The sequence below is a fragment of the Hippoglossus stenolepis genome, chromosome 7 (assembly GCF_022539355.2).
Source record: "Hippoglossus stenolepis isolate QCI-W04-F060 chromosome 7, HSTE1.2, whole genome shotgun sequence".
Taxonomy (NCBI): Eukaryota; Metazoa; Chordata; class Actinopteri; order Pleuronectiformes; family Pleuronectidae; genus Hippoglossus; species Hippoglossus stenolepis.
In genome coordinates this window covers 19,548,711-19,569,256 of record NC_061489.1, presented here as the reverse complement: position 1 = coordinate 19,569,256, position 20,546 = coordinate 19,548,711, and the positions used below count along the sequence as shown (strand labels likewise).

The 20,546-nt window shown below is 44.1% G+C and overlaps 1 protein-coding gene across 8 annotated transcripts in view; it reads right to left on the bottom strand.

Moving 5' to 3' along the window:
* Positions 1–20,546, bottom strand: part of pcdh19 (protocadherin 19) — a 54,017-nt gene that overhangs the window by 20,078 nt on the left and 13,393 nt on the right. For 4 of the 8 annotated variants that reach the window (XM_035161802.2, XM_035161804.2, XM_035161797.2 and 1 more), the window contains exons 3-4: positions 4,394–4,452; positions 2,492–2,676 (exon numbers count right to left, since the gene is read on the bottom strand). In XM_035161802.2, coding sequence (XP_035017693.1) covers positions 2,492–2,676; positions 4,394–4,452 — 244 coding nt within the window. The remainder of the gene's footprint in view (positions 1–2,491; positions 2,677–4,393; positions 4,453–20,546) is intronic. The other 4 variants (XM_035161803.2, XM_035161805.2, XM_035161798.2 and 1 more) reach the window with 1 other exon arrangement.

Below are 20,546 nucleotides of genomic sequence, written 5' to 3'. Positions count from 1 at the left end.
TATGAAAAATAGAAGAAGAGAAAGGGAAAGCCAATAACAAACCGTCTAATTGTAATTCCGAACAGATACTTTGTTATCATCTTCTCGTTCTGGTCAAAACAATGGGCAGCGCTGTGTAATAGCCTCTTGCTGTGTTTACCAGCAGTGTGGAGCCGCATTACACATTCAGGAGGCATGCATCCATTTTGCTGAAACAGATACAATCATTGGTGGTGTTAATGAAAAAAAGGGCTGCCTGAGAGAGCTCTCCCCACTTGTAATATTCTCCGTGTACATCATTTCTAATTGTCTCCAATAATGAGATCTCACTACTAGACGACCTGTCAGCGTGCATCTTCTTTTTGTAAGAGGAACTTTTGCAGGTTGTGAAGTAATTACAGCTGGCAACCGATAGTCAGCAAATTCACTTTTCATTACTGTCTGATGCCACCGAGGGAAAACACCCATTGCAACCTGATTCTAATGGTCCCCATACTCCAGGGTCCTATATAAATATATATATAGCTGCTTTCAGACGTGCACTGGACTCCAGATATTCTCCTGAAAGGGTTATGTGTGAGAACGCAAAGGTCACAGTCAGTTCCTCACACGAGGGTTTTCCTGCCATGTGAGAATACAGGGGGATCGTGTGCAGAGAATTCACCGTAAGTGAGTGGGCAACACGCGGCAGACACAAAACTGAAGGAAGAATACAAATGTCTCAGGATGAAAAGAGAAACCATACACAAAGAAGATGCCATTAAAGGCCAGACACCGGTGTTGATGTGCTGTTAACAAACACACTGCAGCGGAATCTATATGTAAAGTCCACGCTCTATCTAGATGCCACCGCTCGCCTGAATCCATGGAGATTATCCTGGTAGTGTGTCTGACCCAGAGACACCTGCTGCGTTCTTTATATGTAAAAGGAAAAATAGCTCATGTGATATCTGTATTTTTCTCAAAGGTAGAGCCCAGTAAATAGAGATTTCTTCGTTTTTCGATACCAATACTGGGGAGAAAGAAATGTACCAATACAACTTGTTCTCATGCGTACAATGTAAACATAAATAAAGTTTAGATATCTGCAATACGCATGCTTGGGAAAGTCTCGTATCGGCCAATTGTTATCGGCCATGCAGGCTGAATGCATGACTCCATCCTGAAAAGTTGCACGTTGCCTAATATTATTACTTCTCGGTCCAACAACATCAACAGCAAAACTGCTCCAAGTGAAGCATTTGGTCAGTTAAATACAACCGAGACCAGGACGAGCCAACACGTGACTATTACTGCTTCTTCAACCGCACCCACACACTTCACAGCCCACTGATAAAAATAGATAGATAAATAATTTAGGAAAAAAAAAATCACATAATCTTCATTCCTTTATGCATTTTTATAAAGTAGGGTTTCTTTTTCGTTATCTCTCGCTCATTAAAATGGATTCTCTATACGAGCTGAGGAGGAAGAAAGCAGTGAGTGAGTGAGGGAGCAGACTGGCTCACTAGGGCAGTGCTAGTAGAAAAGGAAGGAAGCAGAATTGTGTGGCTGTGAACTGAGGGAAGAAAAACTAAATTTGGCACAAGTTCCCAAACTGGAGCACAACAAAAAAAAACGTATAGTTCAGACACAGCGAGTCGGATCTGTACGTGCTGTCCTCGAGAGTGCGCTTTAAAAATAAAATGTCCGGTGTTTCCTGCTCACCCAGATTAAAATGAATGCGAGTCATCCTTTAAAAAAAAAAGCGCCTGCAATTTTCACACACGCTGACTCTCGTGCTCGGCTGAGCCACTGCACCTGTGCATGCGGTGTTTCCTTTGAGCTCAGTAAATACCCTCAGGTGCATATAGTAACATCCTGCTCTGCTCCAGACAGCTTTATCCTGCGTTCTCTGCTCTCCCTCTTACTGACCCACTGTCTCCCTCAGTCTGAGTGGCAGTAGTTAAGAATGAACATGACCCTTACACTGACTTCTGCCAACCGACTGGATGTCTTTTTAAACGGTGAGTCAGAAATGAAACATCAACATTAATTCCCTGCTAAATGATCCCTCTGAATAATGGATGAGGCTACGTGGAATATGTAGATTTCCACCTTCTACCTTTGTGAGCCTAATTGCTGCCATTCAAGCACATCTGATGTCAGGCCCGGCTTCAGGAGCTGACATGGCTACTATCAGTCAATAATATTGCCTGAGCCTGTATCAAAGGGTAGCCTTTGCTGTCAGAGATCCCTCACATTTGCTGCTCTAGTAGGACATCAAAGATGAAAAGAAAAACTGTGTTGTTATTCATACTTGCACTTCTGAGGACGGCAATGGGCATAATGCACCTTAAAAGATGCTCTGGAGGCATGAAAACAGACTCAAGTGCACACAAACGTACACATTGGTCTTATCTGGAAATTGGCAAAAACATACTCCAAAGGATGTTGCAAAACTCTAAACCCCCGCAGTGCACGCACAAAAACACACACACACACATTCACACTCAGGCACGGAGTTTCTTACCTTGGTCTGGCAGCTGGCAAACGTTGGGGGGGACAGTCATGTTCAGCACGTCATTGACAGCGGTGTCGACATAGTGTCCTCTCTGGACATCGTGTTCACTGTCGGTCTGGTCGCTCTCCTCATGACCGCTGTCCTTCAGACTGTTCCCCTCCAGGTCCTTGAATGTCGACGTGCTACATGGGGGCCAGCAGGGAGGAGAGGGAAATGTTGATTAACTGTCATGTCACCTTCTCTCACATGCTCTCCTCCGTCCTCTTGTCTCTGATGGTTTGTGACGAGCTGTCCGTCTTTACGTCTGTCCCCTTTTTACGTCCTTCCTCTGAATTCTGTGCCCTTTTACGCGAGTCAGTTCCATGAATTCCAAACAGATGAATGGTAATTTCTTTTAGGATAAATCTTTGCAAAACGTGTGGTGCTTTGCAAAGATCAAAAAGTCCCACTCCAGCCTCGCTTGAAGTAACCATGAAATAAGAGGAAGGTTTAAATCTGTTGAGAGGCTCTTTTCTTTGGATTACATGGAGTTTTTTTTTTTTTTACCTTCACAGATACTAGCACAGCAGTTACAGCCCGTTTCAGACAGGGACATTTTGGATGGATGCTCTGACTTCAAGGACATCGGACTGAACAAACAGGAGGCACTCACTCACTAGAATCAAACAAATACTGCAGTAATCAGGAATTCCTGGAAGGAAGATGGATGTAGGAAACGCTGGGAGCATACAAACTGAGCATCTGTCTTGTTTGGGGCTCACAGTCAATAAAGAGGGTGGGGTGGCGTGGTGCACAATCAACAGCTGCACAGTAACAGCATGATTTCCCTTCATTTGATTTCTATCCCACTGGAACAAATTCTACTTTACAAACAACACTAAATAGGGGTGAATATATGAGCATGTGTTCTTGCATGAGGAAAAATATATGAATGAGTTCGTGAGAGGGGAGAGAGGGAGGTTAGAGAAGAATAGGCGGTAAACAAATGTGTGCAAACAAAAAGAAAGGTTGAGGAGGAGGAGAGGGACAGGACAAGGAGGCTGCATTCCCCAGCCCCAGCCTCACATTCCCCAGCCTGGGAGAGAGGAGTGCAGTGGAGGTAATGCTGGCTCTCTGATGTTATCACTGTAATTGCACCTGTCCCAGACCATAGGCTTACTGGCTCCTGAGGGGATTTCTTTGTAGTGTGCTGCGGAGGCCCACACTTGAATGCTCTTTGTTTACATTAATGCAAGGGAATCTTTTGGGTGGGAAATTGCCATAATGGCTTTTCAAAAGACCGGGATGGCCTCAAACAAAAGGAAGGCAGGAATGCTCCGTGGCTGCGGGTAAAATGGGAGAATTGTAGTTTTTGAAGACAGCCTGGTTACAAAAACCTCCACGGCTGCAGGGTATTATTGTATGACCCCCTATCCCGACCCCCCAATCCTGCATTCCTGCAAACCTATCTAATATCTTTGTCCAGGTGGACTGAATAACAATGCACAATGGAGATGTTTATTCTTCACTACTCACCCAAGGAAGAGAAAGGACATAATGTCTCGGCAAACAGTGGAGAAATCCCTTGAATTGAATTGAATCATTAAGTGCATGAGCCACATGTGTTGCCAATGAGGAGTGCAATAAGGTTATCTGTAAACGGGAGAATCGCTGCTCACAGATTCCACCGCTCTATGTAATCTCATAATCTGAAAGTATGAGTTTGTGGCTCTTTTCAACAAGTGTCTCCTAAACGTATTGTGCAGAATAATATTTATCCCAAAATCGTATCCTCCCCATTGCAATTACACTGAATGAAAAAACATGCGGGAAGACATTTAGCTGCAACCGTAGCTGTGCACTCATTAGATAAAGCAATTACAGATAACAATGGTAACGAGGTGCTGGTAACAATTCCTAATCAAGACATACCTTTTAATGAGGTGGGCTCTGCTGTTCACGTAACTGGCGTCAATGGAATAATTCTCCGTCTGTAAGAGAGCGATGCAGGGGGCGGGGGGGAGGGGGGGTGGGGCAGGGGGGGGTAAATGGGTGGCATGGGGGTGGGAGGGTTGTGGTTGAGGGATGATGGGGTGCAACAGAGAGAGAGGTACTTTTAATAATGGAAGCAACCAAAATAATGTTACCAGTAATTGGCTTTCAGTAGAAATGTTATTTTACACAAAGGCCCCGGTGAGCAGCCTCGGATTTTATACGGCTGTATCCTATTCTCTCTCAAAGCACACACACAGAGAGGCTGACTGGGAGCTAAGAGCTGTGGAGAGTGCTGCAGTGAGCGCAGCCTCTCTTCTCCTCTTCAGCCGCCCCGCTCTACACCCCTTTGCTCCCCCCCACCCCACCTCAGCCCACCATCTTTAAAATGTCGTCATTAGCGAGGACAGACTATCTTGCAGACAGAGGGAGAAGAAAAGTTTTCCTTTTTTCTTCTCTGAACTCTTCACTTTGACCATGTTTGAGAAGACATTAATGTAGAAATATTAAATAAATAACTGCAAGAGAAGTAGATGAAATTAAGAGTGTACCGGGGGAATCTTAACTCCGCAATTGCAGATGAAAAGGCTTTTCGGAATATGCATACGATAGATCTCTGACCCACATTAGAGAACACAGTTCAAAGGCATCCTACATTCGTTTTTTTTAAAACATTTATTTAGCGGGGGGGATGCCTGATGAGTAACAGCACGCGGACAGAGGAGGCAGTGTACACTGAGCAGGTCGCCGCTCCTGCATCTGCCAAGCATCAACTCACACTAGGTAAGAAGTCAGAGGGCCAAAGGGTATCAGAGCCTCTCAAAGGACTTTCCCAGTCCTGTGAAAAGACAGGATACGACCCTTTCCACAAAGTTTGATAAGATGCAGGTGTTTTCGGCAGAAAGAAAGCAGGGCCTTCACTTTAAATTCCACGGTGCAGATAGTGAATCCTGATAATGGCCGCGAGTCGCTGGTTTACTCTCCGAGGGAAGTCTACAGTACAGATATCGAAACAATGTTGGAAAAGTCACCCCCGAGATAAGAAAGGTTAATGTAGGCACAAAAGAGAGCAGTGGCTGATTAACAAGTGGGCTCCATATTCAAGGGAGCAGTGGTCCTGCACAGCACCGTCATACAAACAGAGTTGGAATAAAACTCACTGTGCGACTGTGCGCTCACTGTCCTTATTGGACTTTAACTGGGTTGAATATTTTGAACTTTTTCAGCATAGCCACAAAGCCAAAGAGTTTAAGCAGTGTGGATGCAGCTGCAGTAGAAATGCCAAACATTAGTCCCAGTCGTCTTGGATCGCTGCTGAAATAAATACATAAATAAATAAAAATCATGCTGGCAGATTACAGCTGCCAGTGTCTGGTGTTTACCTTTGGCAAATAGCTCCCCTGACCTGTTTGCAGTCTATGAAAAATGTAAAAGCTTGTTAATGCTACTAAATGCATGTCCTTGTTTGTCTGGATTCTTGGTATTGATGCCATTATCTCTTGGCTCCTCAGACAACATATATGCTGTGCAGCATTATTATCTGACTGAGGCTGACGCCGTTCTTGTCTCCTCTGTTGCAGGGAACTTGGTGTCTGTCAGAGGTGCAGTTATTTTTCAATAGTCTGCAAAGTGCATAAGGACATAAGCTGTTGTTCTCCATCTCACCTCATTTACTCTTCATTATTTTTTTGCAGGACGATTATGTAATGATATGCAACAATGCAAGGCTAGGCCTCTGATTGGGGTTTTGCTGAATTATGATGCAATGTCTTTGTGCCGAAGGTTAGCATCATTCCATCTCCTTTTTTATCATTTACCCCTAATTAAACTTTCACTCATTACTACAGAGAAGATAATTTATAAAAAAGGATTTAATTAACATTTTATTATTAGCCCTTAATTTGGAGCACATGTTTGTTCTCTTGTATTACCCCTGACTCCTTTTGTTCCTGTTCAGCTTGACTCCATTAAATATCAAAGGTAAAGGCAGTGGCAACACTCTGAAACTCAGTTTAATCATGAATTAAAAATATGGAATTTATTATTTAGATATTAATATAGAACATATATTATTTCATTCGTATTTTATATTCCTTATTTCAGAAAGAAGTTTGTGATTTTATGAAATAATCTATTTTGTATCTATCTATTTGTCTGCCCGCCCACCTGCCATCTATCTATATATCTGCTTGCATGAATAGTGCATCATGTACTGTAAGTGCATATACTACACGTTCCACCTGTGCTCCACTTTGGTTCCAGAGAACATGAATTAAACTGCCTCATCTTCTACAGTGGCTGCGCATCCGGTGAGAGCCTAATGAAAATGCAAGGCATGAATAACAAGGGGAAAACTTCATTTAAAAGACAAGATAGAACATTCCTTGTGAATGTCACTCTGGCTGCAGCCTGTAATTGGTTTGGATGGCAGATTCTGTGTGAGCACAGCCAGAAAAGGACGGCAATATGACCCTGCTTTCAAGCTGTTCCAGTCCTGAAATGGAACTGTACTTTCCATAATGCAATTCTCTCTCAGGATTTTTACATGGACAAGTGTGTAGCCGGTTCAGCCAAAGGAGACTAATATTCCACCATTCAGTGTTTTTGCATCCCCGTCTCTTCCCCTCCAGCTCATATTCAACACGGCAGCTTTTCATTGATCCAAGGATTCAGTGGAGATAACCACATTTGGTAGATTCAGGAATTGTCAGTGGGATAAAACAAATACTCCAACACTTGAGGGCATAACCCTTAGGCACCGATTATTCAGTCAACACTGCCTATTCTGTTGAAGAATGGGATGCATTAGCCCATGCAGGCTTCCTGTAAAGAAATGTAATGTCTGCCCCCACATTTCTGATTGACCTCAAATTGGAGGACATGTCAATATATCTTGCGGGAGGTCAAGTTTCAGGCAAGATGATGAGGACTGCTTAACTACAGCGAAGATGCCACAAATGGCTACTTAATCAGGTTGGACAATGTGTTGTTGTGATCTGAGTGGCCCCAGTTTGGCGGCCAGCGCAACTCTATCCCCATAATTATTGTTCCGTTTCATCTGGGGGACTGGAGGGAGGAATGCAGTCCCTGGTGCCGCCTGGTGACTGATAGGTAGTGTCAAGATGAGTGGGGAGGGAAGTGGAAAGAGAGTGGCGAGAGAGAGGGTGAAGATGGGAGGAAATGGGTGAGACTTGACCTGCGGGAGACTTGCGGTCCAGCTGCTGCAGCCCAGTAGCTTTCCCCTTTTCACCCTGTGCTTCTTTCTCTTCAGTAAAACCTGAGGCACGGGGATGACGGGCTCGCCTCTCTGCCACTGAGAGGAAAAGCAATCTCCTCGCCTAGTTGCTGCCGTAAGATTTGATTTGCCTTCCTCCCAGCGTGACAATTGGTTCTGTAGTCTGGATGCAAGTGTATTCATTGTGTGGGGGCATGGGGAGCAGCAGAGAGAAGAGGAGGGGGGTGGGGGAGTGAAGACACCAGTTGTTACACCAGTAAACACCCGACAAGTTCAGCAGATGTCACACAGATAGGAGAGAAAGAGAGAGAAAAAAATGTCATACAGCTGCCCTACTGTATGCATCATCGAGGCTGACAAAGCACAGTACATTTTAAGAAGGATGCAAGTTAGGGAAATATGGACAGTTGCATTCACATGCACTAATAACATGCTATTTAGCAAAAGGATGCAAAAGTTGATCTGTTTAAATGGACATAAAAACCAAAATGACGCTTGAACATAAATGCGTTACATCAACTCTATTTACTGAATATGAGCTAAATTGCTCAGAAATAAGATGCATTCATGCAGGGGTGGGGCGGGATGCACAAGACTGCATCTAAAATCATCATGAAAACTCGATTACACAAGTGAGTGTTTCATGTCTGTCATGGATGCAGCTCTTTAAAGTCATCAATTTAACTGACAGAAAACATCCATCCGTGATTGTTGTGGACACAAAATGCTCTTACTGCCACAGTTAAAATGCACGGTTTGAACATACAGAACAACAGACGAGACAGAATCAATTAAAACTGTCGGATCGAATTTTGCTGCCTGGTTGTGTGTTTGTGCAGTCGGAGGTTGTGCCTCAGTTTATTGTTAAGCAGCTTCCTCATGGACTCCCCTCGGTCGCGGAAGGAAATGTTACACATAATGTGCCTTGTTATTGATATCCCATTGCTAAAAGGGAGGGGTGGGAGGAAAGAGATCCAGAGGGTTTACAGGACAAATCAACTGCAATTAAAAAAAAATGAAAAGGGAAGGTATGGTTGTGAAAGAATAGAGATGTTTTTTGTTTTTTTTAAACAGATGAAGGATGAAAATGGCTGTTAATACATTCACATATCCCCAACTTCCATGTGATTTTGCAGTGAGGATGCAGAGGAGTATGAGTGTGTGTGTGTGTGTGTGTGTGTGTGTGTGTGTGTGTGTGTGTGTGTGTGTGTGTGTGTGTGTGTGTGTGTGTGTGTGTGTGTGTGTGTGTGTGTGTGTGTGTGAGAAGCGGCGACTTTCTCATCCTATCCACTGTGTCTATGAAAAGAAATGCTTCACTCTGAGCCTCTTGCACATTTACATTCTTGCACACACAGACTCTCTCTTTCTGCTTCCCTACAAAGGCACTGCTCCAACAATCCCTACTTGCACGGCTGTGCTGGCTGTGCTGGCTGTGCTGGCTGTGCTGGCGCCCGACCACCACGCCTCTGGGTCGACACCCAGCAGCTCACATTCAGTCTGTATGACACCCATGACGAAGACATAGACCACCAAAGCGCACCCTCCGAGTGGGTTTATATTCTGTTCACCGTGTGAGGATGAATAAAACTACTCTTCGGCCCCTGAGCTGCCATAAGCCTCCACCACCTCCACTTCTCTGCCCTCTACTTCAGTGACCATCATCACCAGCTTCTTCCCGATTATCGAATTTCCTATAGATCCTCTGCCATCTGCTAGATTATAGATTTCCCTCTTCCTTTAGAGAGGGCACGGCCCCTAAGGGAGGATCAGTGGTAAAACGGGTGAAAGAGGGCCTGAGGCACAGCCATGGTTGTGGATGAGATTACATTTTCTATTTCTGCCTGCTAAAGGGGGCCCGCCGTGATGAATACACAGACTTGTTACCATTTAATATCAACTGGCTCCCCTGCAAACTCAAATTATACACAATCAATTGTGACAGAGGGGTACATGTGTGACAAATAGCCTGCCACATTCTCTGCATCATTTCACTTCATCACCCATCAATTCAACCCAAACCCAGTAGCCCATCTGGAAATCAATCATGTTATGAAAGTGAGTGATTCTGTGGAGAGAAGGCTTTTAAAAGCTTCCACGCGCCGCTGCAGTTCCTGTGTTTCTGTAGTCTTTGTGGCCGGACAAGAAAAATAAACCGGGTGAATTAAGAGCTATTATGAGGTCACTAGTGTCCTTGTGTTGAGTATTGTTTTAACAAATTAAGTAACAGCTTCTCTGAAAGACAATGAAGCAGATACGTAAACAACACACCACTTCCTGCTTGCATTTCCGCCTCCTTTTTCTTCCCTTCCTGTGTGAAATCGAACAAATACTTGTCCACTTGACCCAAAACAATCACCCCCTGCTCTCAGAGGAGCTGAGGAAAACAGACAACGTACTACAGCCAAAGATCGCTCCACCTGCATCACCCCCACATAGAAAACTGCAGATCATGCAGCTGTCTTTTATTCTGAAACAGAGACAATCGTCCAGACAAGTCTCCATGTCACTCAGGCCGACAGGCTCCACAGAAGTCCAGTTAGTAGATATGTGATTAATTATACATACATTGATAGAAACAACATTCATTATTCATGAGCTACTCAACGTCAAAGCTATTTCCCTCCCTTTCAGCATGATGAAAAGATTTTAAATAATAGACCCCCTCTGCAGACGCCTGCATTCCAGCGGAGTCGGCTGATGCTAAAGAGGCTTAAGTCAGAGCTGTTGTCTAACCAGGGAATCACTGCTCAGGCCCAACATGTTTCAAACTGTCGCTGGTTGTGGGGCTTCCTGGCCTGGTGTTTTTGTTTTGTCTTTGTCTTTAGAGACACGGCTGGTGCTTTTAATCCTTTCAGACGGAGTTATAGTGTCCACCCGGGATGAATAAGGTCTCCCGCGTCACCCGGCCCATTAGGGCTGGGTAGGGTTTCGTTTAACACCTGTTCAGCGTCCGGGCCTGTGTGTGTTTTCAGACTGATTCTATCTGCAAGTCAAAAAGAAAACCTGAGAACCTCGGTGAGATTAGGATTCGTGGTTTTACATAGTAAAAAAGGGGGGAGGGAGGAAAGAGACTTCACTGCGTTCGCTGTTTCCTTAAAGAAATCGGCTTAGTTTTCTTAAAGCCTGTGGAGCCCAATCAAACCGAATAGCAGGAACTTCCCCTTTAGGCGAGTCTTGAGGGATTTTCTTTAATTTGGATGTCAGACCGCAAAAGTTTTCACACTCCTATCATCCAAAAATCCGTTAATGTGTGTGTGTGGCGCCACAAGAGAGAGGTAGATGGGACTCTTTTATTTTTTGACAGACAAGAAAACATTGTGGGTAACATCTAATCCAGGAAGATTTGGTGGTTTCGAGGGGCCTCTGGGAATAAGCATTACAAACAAGCAATGTTTGAGCAGCCATTTAATTTTTCTAAGAGAATTACTAGATAGCATTTCCCCTCTTTGCTCGTGCCCTATATTAGCCCGTGTTGAGAGGGAAGAGGGGCACGCTAAATTAGCGCACATGGAATTCCCAAAGGTTTCTCCCACCTCCCCTGGGCTGTGCCTTAAAAATAAACATTCAGAAACACTGCAGATTATGTAAACACATTTCCCCCTTAAACGCTTGCATGAGAGCAGTGACTGAATAAACAGCATTACTTTTTGAAATCAGTAAACTTAAAAAAACTGTTTTTGATTAACCCAGTGACTTGGACGGCAGGAACGAGAGACGTGCGAGTCTGTGAGGAGGAGAGCTGATTTGCTTGCACTCTACAACATGGTGGAGCACGGCTCGGTACATTTTCTCTTAGCAGCTTAAAGGTGGCTGCCAGTCACGTCTGTGCAGCTGTAGTCTCTCTGTCTCCCTCACTTTCTCCCTCCCTCGTGCTTTTTCTCTCACAGACTGTGACAAGGCATCTTTCCAGACATTTTAGCTGGATGGAGATTTGCAGCAGTTCATTACAGACTGGGAGGCTCTGTGAGCGGATGCAGTCACTCGGAGATGGATTGAGTGGGTCTGTTTATTGACATGCCTTAATCTGACACTGGGTAAAGGGAATGAGTCACCGCCTCCAGACACACTACCACATCACAGCCACTCCAGCAAATAGGGAGGCAGCACCCAGATACAAGTGGAACTTCATCAGCGCTCATTAATCCAACTACCCCAGGCCACTCGCTCAAACAAACCATGTTTACTCGGTGTGTTGGCTGGATGGAGGGGTGATGGAGCTTTTCAAAGGGCATGTGTGCAGGTGCTCAGATCCGCAACACACACACACACAATGTGCATACCCTTGCCACACACACACACACACACACACACACACACACACACACACACACACACACACACACACACACACACACACACGTACAAACATGTTCTTCAGACTCCAGCTCATCAAAAACCCACCCGCCCATCTTACCCACATCACCCTGAACACAATATCTGTGTAAACCAGCTGCTAAAACTCAGTTGATACACTTTGTCTGGCAAAACAGAGCCGGTGTTCCGAACAGGGGTGAACGATCGGGCTCGGTGCCAGGGTGCGTATCAGGGGAGTGGGCCTTTTATTAAACAGATGGGTATACGAGATCTTTTAGTTTCACGTCACAGGACCGCTACTCTTATCAGTGATCAGGCTATGGGGTTACTGTTTTGATCCAGTTTACCAGTGGTCTTTCCAGGCAGCTGTCAGTGCTGGGATTGACAGCAGCGTATTAGCTGTTTGCACATCACCACCGCATCTGTAAATCCAGCTTGTTAACAGGACTGTGACAGGCTGCCATTAGGGCACGGGCAGAGCAAAACAACATCCGACGCTACTCTTTGTTTCCCGTTACTGTGCTCTTTAGCACAGTGTCTCTGAGATGTGAAAATATGCGTCGCTTTTACTGTACATTTTTTAAATCTACTCCTCAGCAAAGACAAGGAAAACGTATAAAATGTATTAACAAGTTACAAACAAGCAATAGGGACTAAAGACTGTGTGAGTCAGAAACGGAATAACGACACAAATTTACAGTGAAGCGCACGTGTTCATGCACACACACACACACACACACACACACACACACACACACACACACACACACACACACACCACGTACAGTGGCAGTAGGGCAGAAAGTCGGAGAGGGGCCGGCTGTCGTCTCCATCAGGCACTGGGAGTCTAGCAGCTTGGGAGCGGAGCCAGTGGAGAGGAGGCCAGATGCAGCGGGCTTGACCCACTCATTCGTAAGGGGAGGGGGGGGGCTTCAGCGGCTGAAACACACAGGGATTAGCCACACTGCCTTCATTTAATTTAATTTGTATTAGGGCCATCTTTGGGGGCAAACATCGTTTTTCACCGCGGGGGGATATACAGGGTCATGGAAAACAGCAACAGACGGAGGGACTCTGAGTCCTTCCCCCCGCAGTGGATCCACAGGGGAAGGCATGGCGCTGTATTCTCAGACCTCAGGTACACACACGTACACACACGTACACACACCCTCCAGCACAGATCTCGTTTCCCCCTAATTACGTCTATATTATGAAGTCCAATCTATCCGATTGAAACGCATCTTAGTCCCTGCATCCACCGTTCCACAGCTTGATTTCTTGAAGTGAAGACCTTCAATCCTTTTGTTCTGCCACCATAAACAACATACAACTTAATTTTCTGTGCTTATCGGAGCTCTGCTATGTGAACTTGTTGTGTCTGTGATTGTTTGTGTAGATGTGTGTTGCACACTAAGCTCTTATCTACAAGAACATATCTTAGGGCTGGATGTTTATCTGCACTGATGCAGATTGGAGGAGTTCTCTTTGTCTTAGTGCAGTGGTACATAATATTATTTCTCTTTTGTTTTTTCAGCATTCATTTCTCCTGAGCTGATATAGTTTGATATCCTATGGTGGAGAAATCCTTTTAGTTACCCCCAGGCATCTAATGTGCTTTTAGTTGTAATCTGGGAATTTAATAAATGAAAAGGAGAAGAAAAAGCTGTACACAATCAAATACAACCCTTTGTATTCTGTGGAACATGACTTACACTATTAAGCGGAGGAGGAAAACAACTGCAGTGAGTGAGTACCCAACATGCCTGCTCACAATTTACAATAGCTCTGTGGAAAAAATATGGCTGCAATCAGCCATCGAGTCGGCTGTAGCCAAGGCCTGTGGTCATATAAAAGCCTCCGTTCTGTTGTGTGCAGGTGACATACGAAAGAAAGCTAATGTACCGTGCTCCGGGAAAAGTTGTTTTATTATATACACATATCCCCAAAAAATAAAGGAAAAAAATGTGCGAGCAGCAAAAGCGCTGCTTTGTCTCTGCTAGACAGAGACGACTGTTCTGCTGGAGCCTGTTCAAGACTATCAGCTGCTCGCAGTCTTTTTTTTTCTCCTCTCCTCTCTCCCTCAGCCCCTATCAAAAGATGTTACTGTGTAAAATGTCAAAGAAAAAAGAGGCAAGAGAAGTAATCTCCGTCTCCTTTTTGATCGCAAGTGGAATAATTGGAAACCTCTTAGGCTCATTACATGAGTTGCCCGCCAGCCAAAAGACAGCTCCAACTGCCCCTCTTCATTCATGTCGGAGCTTTGAAAAATATTGCTTCCTCTAGTAACAACTCTTTATGAGATGCAATGACTAGAGGTCCTGGTACCTACATTAACGGGTAATCCCACAATGCCTTTGAAAATATATCTTTCAACTACCACTGTCAAACATCAATTCAGCGCAATGGGAAGGGAAACAGCAACAATCTGGCTCTGTAATAACGTCATTATGCATATTGCAGGGCACTTCTCACCCTTGCTCTTTTTTGACAATGCTGTTCCTCTCAATTACATTAGGCATTGCATGCATGCAGCAAGTTAATTTGGATCCCTATTACTAATAGCCTGCTGCTCATTGTTATAACAACTATGCATGTAATTATTGTGACTCTAATTACTCTTACTGTATTACTCAAATTGCCCTTATTCTGGGTTTAGATCACCCGCACTGATGGTAGCCAAGACATGTCTATGAAGAATGGCACCAATGTCCCTTCAGATAAATCCCGCATAATTAGCTGTGTGCCTTACAGGGCCTGTGTGATGGTAATAATTAGAGCTACTGTAGCAAAGGTCATGCAAAACAATTTAGCGAGGATGCAGGCTGCATGGGTAATGGGGATAATGGGGGAGGGACAAGAGGAGGGGAGAGCTGGGATGAACATGGAGCCTCCTCTCCTCTCCCATCTCTCGGAGGCAGAAGGCAGACGGTTGTCGCTTTGCCTCCTCACTTCAACCGATGCTCTCTCAATAATAGAAATTGAAAAAACAATTTTAATAGCAAGCCGACTTGTAGCGAGCAGAGTATGAATATATCCACGGATCGGATTGGAGGACAGTGCTACCGGGTGGATCTGTGAACCGGCATCAGCAGAAATCTATTCCCTGCTTTTGAGGTGTGATCGTCGCCCAAATCACCGGCTCTTTCACATGTTCATTAGCTCGAGTTCAATGTGCTTACTCTTGCCCGTAGTTATCATTATTAATTGTGTGTTTGTGCATGAGAGAGATACAGAGAGAGGGACATTGAGTGCTGCTCCACCCAAGTGCACAGGTTAATGAGCTGAGTCAAAAATGTTGACAACAAGGTAAACAAGTAGTCACACCGAGGTCCTTCTATTTCTGCAACTCCCCCACCCCCCCACGAGGCTCGGCTCTCTCTGTAACTCCCAGGCTGCTCCTGAGCCGAGACCTAGAGGTCCACAGCCTGAATCCACCAGGAATTCACCAGCTCCCTCACCTCGCCACTATCACACCCCGGTGAGATAAGCAACAGCCTCATGCTCAAATATAGCATCTCAAACAACACTTATGCTTATGTGTGCTCGATTGGTGCCTATTCCCTCTTGCAACACTGACACCCCACCCCAACCAGCTCCTAACAACACTTCATTAGCAGCGACTGATACAAACAGCCTAAAACTGGTAGGATAAACCTTTTCTATAAACCATGTCATATAATTATTTATTTTTTTATTATAGAATTTTATAAATTTTCTTGCCCTTTGGCAGCTCATAGATTAGAGACTTTGTCCGTAAAGCGTAGACGGAATACTTTCCAACTTTCACTTTTAAGAACATAAGATTGGAACCACTTATGTCAGAGCAAGGAAGAAATGAGACGGTTACCTTAGCAGCTAGCCTCGCTCTAGCTAAAGGTTAAATAAGTCCAATGCAACCTACATACCAGCAGCTGATAAGTAATCAACAAGTTATATTTATAAACCTGTACAAAATCAGGTTTATAAATTGTGGTTTATATGTCAGAGCCTATTTCCTTGGGTAGTAGGGATAAGAGAAGATTTCAATGCCCTTATATTTATGTACAAACAATTGTTCTACTTGCTCGTGCAATCATCCTGTGCCACTGCAATTTACTTTATAACCTTTCGATATATACCACTTCGGTGAAAGGTGTATATAATGTACATTCCCCAGCTTTTATTATTACATTTTTTATTTTTATTCTCTTGTCTACCTCATTCTGAGCTGACTGTTGCTGTAACAACTGAATTTTCCTGGTGTAGGGATCAATAGTTATATCTTATCTTATATTATCTTGCCTTACCTCTGCCAATGAGGTTAAGTTTTCTTCCTTGTCTATTTTTTTTGTTGATTTGTTTGAAAGATAACGAAAAAAAATGCTCCAGCATCAGGCATGTTTAGAGAACTGATATTTATGAGTGTGTGCAATTTGGTGCAGATCCAAATAACACTCTGGATCTAGTGAATTTAAATGTGGTTTCATAAGGGGACTTTTGGGAGGTAGTAGACTAATTAAAAAAATAATAATTGGGAAAACTTAGAAAAACCTGAGGTGATAATTAGTAAAGAACCCCTGGCACTAGAAACTTGAATGGCTGCAATCAGTTAAAATATCAGTTTTTTTTTAAAAAGGCCTGAAACAAGCACTGCATCAGGATGTGATGTTGGACGTCTGATTCAGCTGCTTCGTTCAGTCAGATTTAACTTAATAGTGAAATTCACTGGGGTGAGAGCAGAGGCATATGCTAAGATCCATATTCCTGTGAGGATTTAAAAACCGTAAATTGTGATTATCATTGATCTCAGTCGTCAGATGCCCTAATCTCTATGACTCACATCCACACCGGCCACATTGGGCGACGATGAACTGTCCTCCCCCACATCTGAAGTCCCAAACAAGTGTTGAGGGAAGCAGTGATAAGCAGGTCCTTATCCTTTTAAAGACACTCCCGTAATCCAACAGCGGTGGGAGGAGGGAGGGGGCTTCAGCTTTCAGGGACTTAGTCTGGATTATAGCTAGTCCTCCAAATTAAACCAAAAGTCAGCTTTCTGCAGTTGCTCATGCAAGCTGGCGACTGGCTTGTTACCAGCACTGCTAACAAGGCAAGCGATGGAGGTCTATAATTAGAAAAATGCTCTCACTCACAGGCCACAAGGCAAACAAATGCAATTTACACATTAGCACAACACGGCTTGTTCCCACCTAAACTGCATATTTTCTGTTCTTCTCTGTCACCTCCCAGCTCACCTCCTCTGAATACACTCGAAATGTTTTCCATGCTGTGTCCCTGACTTTTGCTGCCAACTAGCTTAGCCACAGACAAGCTTCTGAGCCAGGGCAAGGCTGCTCTGTCCCCACTGATGCTGCTTCCCACAGCAAAACAAGGCCAAATCTGGGGCTTAGAGGCTAAAATGATCATTACTGGGTCGTGAACAAATGAAAAGTCAGAACACCACTCCCATGACTGTCCTCCCCCCCATCACTCTTGGTATTTCATCTGCCATCCTATCACACACACACACACATACAAAACAGGGGCAGCCACAAATTAACATTTAGGATGGACGACATTTTGTTCTGACAATAAAAAAAACCAAAAGGCAAAGCTGAAACCAGATTCTCTTTTGTTCTCTGGAAAATATAATTTAATCAAGGAAAATATCAGTTTCTGTAACTTTAATTTTAAGAATATTGTCGGCAGTTTGGGAAATACACGTATTTACTTTTTTTTGTTGAGAGTAATAAGAAAAGATTGATGTATTGAGTATAAAGCTGGATCCAAGAGATGATTTGTTTAGCAACATCTGGAGGAAGCCTGGTGTGGTTCTGTCCAAATGTAAAAACATAAAAAAATAAAATTAAAATCTGCATTCCCTCTTGCAACATGTTTCATTGAGTGAGTAATTAAGTTACTCACTGTTCTCTGCCAAGACATCCTCAAATGAACACATCACAGTTATGTTACCCTCGCAAAGGAATCAAATAACCACTTTTTCAAATATAATAAAATATTTCTGCACAGGTTAGACTGTTTCCACTCGTAGTTTAAAACAGTTTTAGATCACGTAGGGACGCTAACGGTTTCCCCTTGCTCTTGTTAAGTACTAAACATCACAGGGCAAAAAAAATCTCATCTAACACTCCTTAGGAAAGCAACTAGGTTAATTTCCCAAATGTCACATTTTCTCCTTGTTTTTTTTTATGACTTTTATTGATAGTTTACAGAAAAAGCTTCGACAGAAGTTTTTGAACTCAGCAGTGCATTCTTGTTCCCAGGTGTGAGCATACATGTCGATGTATTAGCAGTCCTTACAACCTGCTTTGACGTTACAATACCCAAACTAGATAAGGCCACATAAAGCAGCTCCACAGTGACCTTCCCCAGCGGAGCACTCAACCCCTGTTATTAGAGCACAAAGATTATGAGCTGTCTTCGACATGCGGCCTTCCTCACTCAACAGCCCCACACAAGACTGGACTGGGAACAGCGCTCAAACAGAGAACAGGTACAGAAGAGTAATTTTGAACTAAGGGGGTTACAGGAGAAAGTGCTGCACTTGGAGCAGTCTGACAGAGGCCAAGTGCTTTTCATTCATTAAGTTGGCCGCCTGAGCTGTGGTATGTCAAACAGTGGACGTGAGGGGAAAGTCAAAACTGATGTCCCATTGTGCGGCGCAGCCAGACACCGACTGAACCCCGAATATTGTTTTCTGATGCCATGAGAGAGCACAAAGAGGCAGGTGGAGCCGTTATCAATTCCCTTAACATGGAAATCATAACAATTATCATTAGTAGTATTTTTATTCCTCCACACTCAGCGCAGAGTAGATGTCTTATCTGTCTCCTGGAACACATTCTTGTGTTTCCAACATGACCTGGTATCACTCCAGCAAAGAGATGGTTTCCCGCCTCTCTGGAAAGCAGATATGGACGTAAATAATATGCCTGGGACCTTTCTGAAAAGCCCTAATCCCAGCAAAACAAACCTGAGCGTAACAGGGCCACCTGAATTGCTTTCAGGAAAACTAGATAATCAAAATGCAAAACAGCCTTTGATAGAAAAATGAGCCGACTTCTAACAGCAAATCCTCTTCACCTAACATCAGCAAATTCTCTTTCCCGAACTTTTATTTGCATGCAGTGTTTGGGTTTTTAATGTAATCACAGAGCACACGGTGCTCCGTCAATGAGCTATTCTGATTTATGTCAGCCTGAATCAGGCTGAATGCTCTGAGCTTTACAGACATCATGAATGAGAAAAGGAGCCACACACTGAACACATTAGGGGTCCCACCATCTCCGCAGACAGGGGGACAATGGGTAGGGGAGCAGAGATAAAGGAGGGTGAAAGCAGGGGTGAAAGAGTGGTTGACGCTGATCGGCCAGTGAAAAACTGGGGGAACGGGGGAAAAGAAAGGAAGAGGCCCAAGACGATGGCCACATAGGGCAGAGGGAACGTGAGGGCTCTGAGAGGCCTACACTCGGTCATAGCCCATTAGGCTGGCTGGGTGAAAATGCTACAGCTCATTACATGCTCTGCCTCTGTTCTGTGGATGAACAATGCACAATTACGCTACCCTGCTGCTCCTCTAGCCCGACTGCTGCATGCCTCTGAGGCGGCCGATATTGCTGCTATAGTGGCTCGCCTGCCAACAGCCTCTGCGCTCATCAAACATCCCATACACGGGCTTCCTAATGCAAATCCAGGTTTATGTCTTAGAAACAAAAGCACTGTATGAATTTGCTGAAATGAAAGGAGGGGAGGAACAGGCAAAGGCTTCGGCACCGCCAGAGCAAACAAAACCGAGGTATAATGCAGCATTTGTGTGTGTAATACAATGACGTTTGCTCCCTTTTGTCAGCTCTGCCGTCCTTAGATTCTTCTTCTCCACAGTTTTAAAGACGAAGACGCAAAAAAAAAAAAAAAAATGGGAGAATTCTTTTGTTTCCAGCTCAATTAAGTTTCACTTGATGTTACAATTACTGTTAAGCCAGGTACGGTGCTAACCTACAGGTCCAAATATAACCACAATTAAAACAGAGAAGTGTAAGCAGATGACACTGAGAGGGCCGTGACAATATCTGCAATGCAGTGACTAACTAAGCTCAGGATTCATCTCCCCCGCAAATTGGTTCACTTCAAGTCTTCCTCTTCCTCCACTCCACAATTATGCATGCAGGAGTTGACATTTAATCTGATGGGGGAAATGCTAACTAACATCCTCCTGCTTCTGCTTTGCTTTAGACTAAAAAACAGGACACTTGGAAAGGTCATTCTTCCCTGGTGTCAGAGCCGGCTGCTTGGAAAAGTTTCCCATGCACAGAGAGTATTGTTATGTTCCACTGAGTCCCTCCCCCCCCCACTTCCCTGTCACTCAAAAACCACAGCATCAGCACTCGGGAGTAAAGCCCTGGGAACTCTCTTAACAATGTGGCAACATGTCTACTAACCCAACTAAATTAGCCAGTGAAAATACCAAAAACATGTTGAAGCTGACATCCACGGATTTTAATTAATACTTTTTCCTTTCTCTGCACATTGGGATGAAATTCGTTTTTG